The sequence below is a fragment of the Trichoderma evansii genome, assembly GCF_050947405.1.
Source record: "Trichoderma evansii strain SZMC 28006 chromosome Unknown GGI43scaffold_6, whole genome shotgun sequence".
Lineage (NCBI taxonomy): Eukaryota > Fungi > Ascomycota > Sordariomycetes > Hypocreales > Hypocreaceae > Trichoderma > Trichoderma evansii.
In genome coordinates, this window is record NW_028145200.1 from 573,700 (window position 1) to 583,795 (window position 10,096).

At 48.6% G+C, this 10,096-nt stretch overlaps 3 protein-coding genes across 3 annotated transcripts; all 3 read right to left on the reverse strand.

Annotated features, from left to right (window-relative positions):
* Positions 1 to 64: 64 nt before the first annotated feature.
* Positions 65 to 704, reverse strand: GGI43DRAFT_330137 (uncharacterized protein). The gene has a single exon (XM_083201961.1). It carries the CDS (start codon positions 464 to 466, stop codon positions 110 to 112), a length of 357 nt encoding a protein of 118 aa, XP_083062077.1. The 5' UTR covers positions 467 to 704; the 3' UTR covers positions 65 to 109.
* A 9-nt stretch (positions 705 to 713) lies between these two features.
* Positions 714 to 2,938, reverse strand: GGI43DRAFT_401015 (S-adenosyl-L-methionine-dependent methyltransferase). Its single transcript, XM_083205520.1, has 2 exons — positions 1,979 to 2,938; positions 714 to 1,853 (listed from the first exon to the last, which is right to left on the reverse strand). The coding sequence occupies exons 1-2, from the start codon at positions 2,323 to 2,325 to the stop codon at positions 794 to 796; spliced, it is 1,407 nt and encodes a 468-aa protein (XP_083062078.1). The 5' UTR covers positions 2,326 to 2,938; the 3' UTR covers positions 714 to 793.
* Positions 2,939 to 7,271: 4,333 nt separating this feature from the next.
* Positions 7,272 to 8,990, reverse strand: GGI43DRAFT_421906 (major facilitator superfamily domain-containing protein; the record flags this gene model as incomplete). The annotated part of the gene is made up of 4 exons (XM_083208033.1): positions 7,272 to 7,656; positions 7,760 to 8,303; positions 8,404 to 8,800; positions 8,865 to 8,990. 4 exons carry the CDS (start codon positions 8,988 to 8,990, stop codon positions 7,272 to 7,274), a joined length of 1,452 nt encoding a protein of 483 aa, XP_083062079.1.
* Between the last annotated feature and the right edge of the window lie 1,106 nt (positions 8,991 to 10,096).

Here is a 10,096-nt window from a genome sequence, read left to right on the forward strand (position 1 = left end):
TGCACTCCATAACTACCCCTCTTCACAGTCGACACTTGAAATGTTTATTTGATATTGCTTTTTCATTTTATTTATGCTTTTTTCTTCTTCTTTCCAACTACGTCGAGAATCACATGTACTCCTGTACATGTTCACACGAGCCTAACTTAGCGTGTAGAAGACCTATGTATATGTAGCCTACTCTCAGCTCCTTCAATCCTATTGCTAATACCCTATATACAACCGTAAGAACTTTGTAATATCTGAACAATGAATTACTCCATAAAAGAAGGATCAATGAATAGGATTCTATATCGTTATTCAGCTTGAAAAAAAAGCCACGAAGATGCCAAGATTCCATAGTCGAGGCTTCCATCGTTTGGCTGTGTGCAAAAAAAAAAAAAAAAAAAAAAAAAGGTAAACGAAAACAAGAAGTTTCAAGGAAACGCTTGCATGCTTGCTTGCGATCAAATTTCGTCGTCTTCATTAAAATTCGTCATTGTAAATAGTGTTGTGTCGCTGTCATATACCCATTCGAAACGAGAAATGGTAATCAGAGGCCTGCTTCAAACTAATCGTTGTAACAACTCCTCCTGTGAAAATCGAGCCACAGTGGCTTATGAGCTCTTATCAAAGCGATGTGCTGCTCCAAAAATAGCAGTACTGATGAATGTAGAATGACCATTCAAGGTAGACAGTCTATGCCAGGATGGTATATCAACCTTTTTTTTTTTTTTTTTTTTTTTTTTTTTTTTTGGCCCTTGCATTCTGCAACTCCTTCCACATTCCTCTCTATGTTCGCTCTTATAATTGTTCAATATGCACCATTTGGTGTAATATCTCCCACGATAAGATGTTCGGCTGTCTGACGAGGTGTTTGGATCGGCGTAGATTCAAGCTCTGGAGTTCCCTCCTCTCTTCGAGATCGTAGGGAGAAAGGTTCCTCCGCTGGCCAAGCGGCGTTTGATCTGGGTGCCTGAAGGGGTTTCCGCCCTACGACGACGCGAAGCTTGGTAGTGAGAGTCTTGGCAGCCTCTGGATTTTTCGTAACATTAGCCAATTCCCTAGCCACCTGTTCGCAGACGGCTTTGCATTCCTCGGGATCCCAGTCCATGTACTCAGTAAGGAGGCGCAAAGCCATGGATTCAATGCCGTCTATAAGAGCCATTAACCAAATCTTATCAACAGATGGTTCGCCAAACATGACGGGAAGAGAATATTCCATCACTCTGATATCCACGAAGCCTGCTTGCATGAAATCAGGTGCGTTCAAGTGAGATATGGACACCTTTCGCCCCGCCATATCCGCAGCTATGTGGACGTCGCTGAATAGCTTATGGATAGGAGATTCGGGCGGAAAGTGACTGCTGAAAAAATCAATGGTATCAAAACCATCAAAGTCGAGAACCTCTATCCAGCCACCAGGCTTAAGCGAGTAGTATGCGCAGTCGTAAATGAAACTCCAATCACGAAAGGCCCCCGCCAACCAGCGCATGTGGATCATATCGTAGTGGTCCGGCGGCCGGTCCCAGTCTTCGGCGTCCTCGATTTCAAAAAATACGTTGACGGGAACGCTTTCGGTTTCGGCAATAGCGGATATGTCGGTTCCCACAACCTCGCATTCCGGATACATCTCTGCAATCCTGATTGCCCATTCGCCAGTGCCAGTGCCAACATCAAGAATATGCGAGGGCAGCTCCTCCAACGGAGCAAGACTCAGTTCTCCATCAAAGATGTGCAAGAACACTTGGTGCAGTAATGTCAGTCGAAGTTGTTCGATCTCGTCGTTGGGCATGTGATAGTCTCGACAATATCTACGACCATGCAGTTCACGATAGTCGAGGTCCATGGTCCATAGAGACCGAGTTGACGCTCTTGGCACGACTGTTAGCAGCTGTCAAGTAAAAAGATGATCTGAAGAGCCAGATAATTGGGCCTAATTACTACACCATATCCAGCATTGATTGGACAGGAGTAGAAGCCTAATGATGAGACTTACAGGTCAGAAGTCAACGTCCGCGAATCTCCAGCCACAAAATGCCCGCCAGCTGACCTGAATGTGCTCATTGCGCCAGGTCGGAATTGACTGGCTGGATAAAGAGAAGCTACCTCGAAATTGTCGTCATCGTCTTCAGCATCGTCCATGAGGTCGGCGACAGTGTCGCTGCCTGTTGCCTCCTCTTCCTCATCGGTGCCCGTCATACTGGATGGTACGGCTGGACAGCCGTCGCTTTCTCCGTCGAAGGATGGTCTTCCAGACTGTGATGCTCGGGGGTCATTAAGATGTGTTTTGTGTTGCGCTCGTTGGCGCGTTCCCTTTCGACCTTTTCGCTTCTTCGGCGCCATATGCCTGGCGTATGCCACGTGGTTGTAGATGCTAAGTAGATGCTGTCGTATAGTGTGTTCGAACCCAGAGTTTTATCGTAGATGAGTGGCCGTGATTGTAGATTTGGAAGACATGGTACTGAGAATACAACGCAGGCAAAAGGGACAGGCGTGAATGTCCAAAATGGATCAGCGAGAAAAGAGCGATTGCATGTCCCGTTAAGTAAAAAAGCAAAGTTCAATGCGGCCAGTTGGAAATGCAGAAACGAGAGTATAGGTAGGCAAAGAGCGACGATGAAAAATAAGAAATGTAAAAAGTGCAGCGCAAAAGAACGAGCGGCCTCTGCACAGACAATGGGGAGAGCGGGACTGGCTGATGGAAGCTGAAGAGACTGGCAGCGGCTGAAATGAGCTCCAACGCAACAAAAGCTGACGCCGAAGAAGAACAAAGACGGGGGGCAAGGAGAGGAGAGAAACAGACGGCCAACCAGCACCGGCAACGAAACGAAGCCCTTGAAAACGCTGGCTTCACACACAAGCCCAAGGCGCAGGGGGGAAAAGCAAAACGGCCAGCAAGTAATATGAACGGTATGAAGCTGAGAGTCGGGAGAAAGAGAAACAATGAAGACTCTCCAGATGGTGGTTGATCAATTTCCTGAGTGGGCCGGTAGACGGGCTCTCTGTGGAGGATCCAGCACTGTGGGTTTACTGTGGGTTCAGCGGGTTGAGAGGGCCCGGAGCCCGCCACAGAGGGGCGCTCCAGGGCGCTAGGTCGCTAGCAGGGCTGGCCACTTCAAGGCCTGGCAGCGGCTGCACGAGGCAAACCCTGGCCCTGATGCCTACCGACGGCTGTGATCCGCGAGGCCAGGGCGTGTCACGTCTCTCTCTAGAGCCGCCGTGGGTGCATCGGCTGGCAATTTGCACATGCCATTGGTAACATTAATTGCTTAAGCGAGCAGAAGAGGCGTTCTGCAGTGGCGGTTCTCGCTTTAATTCACTTACTGTATATGGGTCGAGCCGGAGCATTATCCGGCGCGCAGGGTACTGTATGTTAACGCCGCTATATAGTAGATTATTTCTACTAGACTGCTCCATATTATTAAGTATTGGCATGTACATGTAGTCTGCAAGTGCAGATCGGCCGACGGCTCGGTCTTGTGAGGCCGACGTTTGCTGAGCTGAGAGGAGTGGCTCTCTAAGGCAGAGCGAAGGGGGTTTTGAGTCTTTTCCAGCCCACTGGTTATGCTAAATTCAGACAAGGGAACAACAGAACGCTCTAAAAAAAGAAAATGCAAGGGACACAAAAGCACATGGAACGCAAAACATAAAGGCAAAAGCGGAAAGAAAACAAAACTATAGCCACTTCAAGCAAGTCAGCACTTTAGAACGGGTATACCCAATATAGCAACTTTCGCTATGATATAATAGTATAGCAGCACCATTGAATATCGTAACACACTTGACTACAATGGCCTTTATTACATAAAGTAGCACATTTCACAAATATTCCAGAAGTACCATGCAGTAGCAGAAACTAGAAACCTATAGAGGCCTAGGTTTAGCACAGTGCGGAATTCTCAAACCCCTGCCGACAAGGTGCCAAATGGGCCCGCAGATGCTAAAAAGCTCTTATATCCCAAAACGGAAATCCCGCTTCCTCTGCGTGATTCTTGCTACATCTCATATTTATCTACATCTTCCAGTGCTTCCAAGACTATCAACTCTTCAATTGAGTGGTAATTAAACCTCCGAGGTACAAAGTCTATTGAATTATTATCAGACAGCTTTCAAGCATTTATTACCAACACAATCCATTTCTCCCATCCCGCCTGCATGCCTCGACGCATCGAAAAGCGTCTCCGATTACATCTACAACATAATCATTCATCTCGATCCACTGGTCTGAACTTAATGAGTAGACAATTTATCTTGTATAGAGTCTGACATAAAGATGCAGCGAATTTGCTCCATTGATCTACAACTATGCTGCTGCTACCTTGCAAACTTATAATCTTAATTGATAAGCCAGTAGTAACTTCATTTATGTCTGTGTAGCCATATACAAAAGGATTGGTCCTAATATCTCTAGAATAGATTTATTTGTTTGTTGATTGACATAATTGTTTTCAATGTGATGTAAATCTCCCCCACCTTTTTGAAATATGGTAAACAACTAGGGATATTGCTATGATACTAATGTAAGGTGTCCAAGCCCGCTTCATAGTCTTCTAGCTGATTCCTACAGACTATATATTGCGTTCCTGATTCTTCAAAGGTTTATGCAGCTATCTATCCTCATAAATGTGTATTAAAAGACATCAATATTTATGAAAAGCACTCTGAATATAGATGAATTACAAGGACGTATTGCTTTGGTTGGTTCCAAAAACACTCTGAATATATATGAATCGCAAGCATTTATTCCTTTGGTTGGTCTGATTCAAGTGAATAGAGATGAATTACAGGAATGTTTTGCCGTTGTTAGTTCGAAAGATCCTCAACTGAACATAGATGAATTACAAGGGTGTATTCCTGAGGTTGTTCCAAATTGTGAGGTATCGACGACAACAACTTTGCAAAGGCATAATTTGCGGCCAGCGGTTCTCTATCAGTTGTGCCGCAGGCATCATTGTCCTATTTATCCGGTGATTGTATCTCGCAGCTTCTTTCTCATGCCAGAGAAGATTTTCCGATGGGTGCGAAACATGGTCTTCCATCTATCCTATCGTCGTGGCATAGTGCGCATCTTTCAGGCGAACTGTCTGGCGGAACATGCCGTAGCCCGGACTAGCTGTTTTATTAGCTGCGCCACGTTGGGGGCTTCCCGCGGCCTAAATCTCATTCGGAAAGGCAGAATTAGGGTTGACACCACCAGTGCAGTTCCTGAGGCCACTACGAACTTTTGACAGTTAACTAGCTACCGTCTAGCGCTACTAAAGTAAGACTCCGATTCTCCATACTCAACACCTACACCTATACACGTTAGATGTGCGGCTCCATATCCAACGGGCGTTGTGTTATTCGACATACAAATGGGCTCCTGTCTAATACTGCAAGCACAACCTCTATTCGCCGTCGAGGCGACGCTGCCACTGTACGGTCCGCAGCAACCTGCACAGCTAGCCAGTCCCCCTTGCAGCCATGGTCAAATAGTAACGCAGCAATGCAGTAGTGGGCATTGGACGCATCTGCAGAACCGGGGACAGGGCACCGGGCTTACCAACATGCCACGCCTGCAGCCAACAGCCAGCCAACGAGCCGTGGCCCAGAAAAAAGCAACTGCAAGGACCCAGAGGGGTCGGGAAGCGTCAAACACTGGGATCGAGCGGGCGAATCAGCAGCTGGGAGGCCTTGCTCGCTTGCTGCATATGGAGTCTCGGGTACGGTGCGAATTGCGACGGCATGACGGCTTGTGCGGTTCTCTCTGAGCACACGACAGACATCGCGGGCGCACGCACGTATACTACTGTGTGGTGTTGCTACCCAGAACCTAGCAGTATCACTGCTACGCACTGCAAATGCCACAGTCATAGGACTTCGTACTTCGCGACGGCTTCGTCTGACGTGTACCGGTGGGCTCTCACTATTGCTCGGCCATGTCAAGCCACCGAGCTGTCAGCATCACGACCCGACAGCTTGGACCATTTGCATGAGGGAATCATGTGTGGAGAGTCCGTGCAGCATAACCACGAGCTTACATCTTGGTTTCAGGAGCAGAGTCCGCGTTCTTGCGGGCAAACAGCAGCAGGGTTCAGGTGCCTATTTTGTTTCTTCATCTCTCTTTGCTCGTTTCGTCAGCGCTTATTCGGCTACCGTTTACGGAGCATTTAAGCACGCAGCTGCACAGCTACATACTATGGTATATTACCAGCACTCCAAATGGTAGGTAATGACGCTTGTACAGTAAGCATCGCACGGCAGAAACAACCTCGAAGCCGCGGGATATCCCCCAAGGGCATGCTTACTTGTACAGGCAGCTCAGGTTGCGTCCAGGTACGAGCAAAGCTAGCCTAGGGGCACAGCGGCCGTCCCTTGTTGTTTACCGACGATCGTATCAACACGACTGCACCCTCAACGCAGCAAAAAACCAAGATCGAGCTCCCATGCTCGAGCCCCTCATCCATTATGAGCGGTCTATAGATGCAGCGTAGAGTATAGCCATGCTGTACAGTAAATATAGAGCAAGAATGGCGTATCGACACCCATTAGCCAGCACTAGTATCCGGACGTTTTACTTTTCGCGGTTGGTGCAGAATAAAAGCAATGCAAGGGGGTAGGATTTGCGCCACCTCGCATTGTCGCGACAGAAGCCCATTTTTGCTCTACGCCCAGAAATGCCGCTAAAACAGCAAATGCGCATCATACACGCACAGCAAGCTGACGGGTATTAGTGCTAGTACGAAGCACTGCAAGAAACATGCCCATGATATTACCATCTGTACGGAATACGGACGACTGACTAATGATGGCTTCTCGTCCGCTCTTTATTTCCGGCGGACCGGAGTTGCCCGCCTAGGTCCCATGCAAGGTTGCCATGTGAGAATCCGCGGCATTGACACGAGGGGAAAACGTGGGAGTGCCGCGCGATATGTCATCCACTTGCCAATGAATTAGGGGGGCCGTCGCAAACGCAGGCAGAGGCTCATTTAAGATGCGAAGTGCTTCACGCGCGTGAGAAGTCTCGAGCATAGAGAATGAATGCATGAAGCTATCCCACGAGGCTACCGATGCAAAACCAGCTATACTGTATGCAAGCATTACTGTAGCATCGAAATTTCCCCTCTCAACAAGGTCTGTCGCTGTGAATGGAAATTCGTCTGGCAGCCGATGCATGCATACTGTACATACAAAAAACGACCAATGGTTCAGGAACCCAATGCGGAAGGGATTTACACTTTACAATGCAAGTCGATATTCAAATTTAGATGACATTGCTCTAATACTACCATCTCATGCGTTCCCGCGCATCAATAGACATACACAAAGTTCGGGTTCTCCTTATCCGTCATGTCGACAAACGCCGTGGCATTGAGCTCGCCAGCAATAAGCTCTCCGCGCTCTTGCAGCTCTGCTCGAAGCTTTTCTTTTTTCTTGTTCTCCCAAATAAAGGCGTATCGGAAGACGAAGAAGAGCGCGAGTTCGACGCAGTTGGCAACAAGGAGAGAGCCAATACCAAGATGATATGACGGCGCCTGGTTAGCCTTGTAGAAGAAGGGGCCGGCAATGTTGCCTATGCAGGCACCGAACCAGATCATGCCGGAGACAATCATCTTCTTGGACTGTCCACCAGTATTCGAAGTAATGAGAGAGAGCGAAATGACGAATGAAGCTTGGTACGAGCCGGTCAAGTAGCTGTTGGAATTCCCTGTTAGTCCATGTTTAAGAAAAGATAAAGATACGCCGGCTAAACGTGAGATGGGGGAAAGAGAAGAAGCAAAGGATGTGAATGGCTTACAAGCAGATCAATCTCCCCACATATGCATCATTTGGAGCAAGCAAGAATCCAAGGGCTCCAGCAATTGTGGGCAGCATGAACAACGCACAGACAAGCGTACGGCAATTATTGGGCATAAACCTGTTCGCCAAAGCACCCAGCCCAATCCATATCACCACCAGTACACCCTGTGGAATGCCCAGCAGAGCCGTGTGCAATGTATCAAAATGCAGACCCTGGATGACAAGAGTAGAGAAGTTGGAAATACCGCCGTTTGGGATATTGGACGCAAAACCGAGCAGCGTGAAGAGCCAAGTCTTGTAGTCCAGATAGGCCTCCTTGATCTGTTTCCAGTTGATTCTGTTTTGCTCTACGCCGGTCTGGTTGCGTCTCATTCGCGCAATCATAATGAGCTTTTCGTCATGAGTAAAGCCCCAAATCGTTCGAGGGGAATTGGGCAGGCAGATGAAGAGGCAGATTCCCCAAGCGGCGCAAAAGGCACCAACAATGATGAACTCGTAGCGCCATGATGCCAACATTCCCTTGATCTGACCGATGCCGTATCCTGCATTCAAAATTTAGACATTAACAAACGTTGTTCCCATATGCACAGCATTCGTCCAAACCGCATTTTCCTATTCTGGTAAAATACGCTGGGCACTTACCAATAAGTCCACCACCCGCAACACCCACTCCATTAAAAGCATACCATGCAGAAATCCGCGACGGTTGCTCCGCTCTCGTGTAGTACATCGACGTGATCAGCATAAACGCCGGGTCGGCAATTGCTTCAAATGCTCCGGACAGAATCCGAAGGGCAAGCAGCGATTGAAGATTTTTCACTGCGGCCTGGCACATGAGCAAGGCACCCCACATGAAGATGTTGAAGGCGAGATAATATGCAGGCGGGCTGCGCTGCATGAGGAGGTTAGATGGGATGGCCCAGATCAGCCAGCCGAAATAAAAGCTGCTGGACAGCCATGAATAGTCGTCGCCCACTAGATTCAGGTCCTTCTTGATGCCGAAGATGGCGGCGTATGAGAGTGTGGTTTTGTCGACGTACTGAGCAGCGGTTAGTTCTCTTTCATTTCCAGCCGAAATGGGATTTACATGTTGAAAGGCTCACATAGAAGAAATAGCAAATGCCCAACAGTGGCAGAATTCTCATGTCTAGTTTGCGCAATAATCGCTTCTCCGCTGCCTGGTCAATCGCCTCATCGTTGGGATATCGCTCCATGGCCTCCAAGTACATCTCGTGGACTGGGCGGTCAGTGACCGCAGCCACGACCGTCTTGATGTCCTTCTCGACATGTTCAGCATCGCCATCTCCCTCCAGATCCTTCACAGAAGGAGGGGGGTAGGCAGCTTCGTTAGATTCAGTCGCCATGATCTCTATTCGGCTTCTTGTGTTGGCACGCAAAAGATCAGCGCAGGGTCAGGAAACGCACAGCTCGACTCGTGGAGCAAGCTTCGCCGTTTTTATATCTCGGGTGTTACATTCTTCATCACGCTGCCAATCCCCCTCAACTAACCCGTGCATATCCCCATCGTCCAATAAAGCCGTCGGCACACCGACAACCGAGCATCACTACCGGGAACAAACATGCTCTGTGGGGGTTAGAAAGTCGGGGAGCTGGAGCAAAATCGCCCAGCGAAAGGCGCATATGTGGGGGAATTAGACGGAATGGTGCCAACGCCGTCGAGTTTCTCAAGGGCAAAAAACGTGGGGTCTTCCCCAGAATCCCTAGCTGAAGGAACTGGGGAGACGAACCAGTCTTGTGATTCGTTCCAGGGGCGTTTTCCAGCGTCCTGTGGCGTTCAAAACAACGCTTCATATCCGGTTTACTTCCAGTTCGCTTGGCGTTGCTAGCCACATGCCGCTCCAAAGATCCACAGACATGGCTTCATCCAGGAAGCTAGCATAAGCGTTTACCCGCGCCTCTGAGCAGAGAGGGAATCATTCATTCGTGGAAAACCCCGTCGCTTGTGTCTATATTTTCTCCGGTGGCGCTCAATGGTTTTCTATAAGAGCCGCCAAGGCTTTCCCTCGTCCCCAGCTAGCTCACGCTTATATATATAAAGCGGCTCTTGAGCGCCTCGTCGGACAGGTGCCGGCAAGAGGGCGTCTTTGACATTATCCACCAGCTTTGCTGCGGATCCATTTCTGGTATGCCGAGTTCCCATGACTCGTATTTCGCTTTGTCTTTTGAGGCACGATGCCAGTTAGAATATGACGATGTCGTTTGAAGCGTGTCATCAATTCGCGCCAGCTGGCACTCTAAAGCCCTGGGGAGCTGCACCTCGGGTTTCAAGATACCGATAAATATCCAGCTTGTGTTAGAGGCTCAAAGAAGGCTT

Excerpts from the sequence above, each read along its gene's own strand:
- GGI43DRAFT_330137 (XM_083201961.1), bottom strand. The coding sequence starts at position 466 with ATGAAGACGACGAAATTTGATCGCAAGCAAGCATGCAAGCGTTTCCTT.
- GGI43DRAFT_401015 (XM_083205520.1), bottom strand. The coding sequence starts at position 2,325 with ATGGCGCCGAAGAAGCGAAAAGGTCGAAAGGGAACGCGCCAACGAGCG. Across the intron at positions 1,854-1,978 it reads CGGACGTTGACTTCTGACCT|AGCGTCAACTCGGTCTCTAT; the intron begins GTAAGTCTCATC and ends AGTCGTGCCAAG.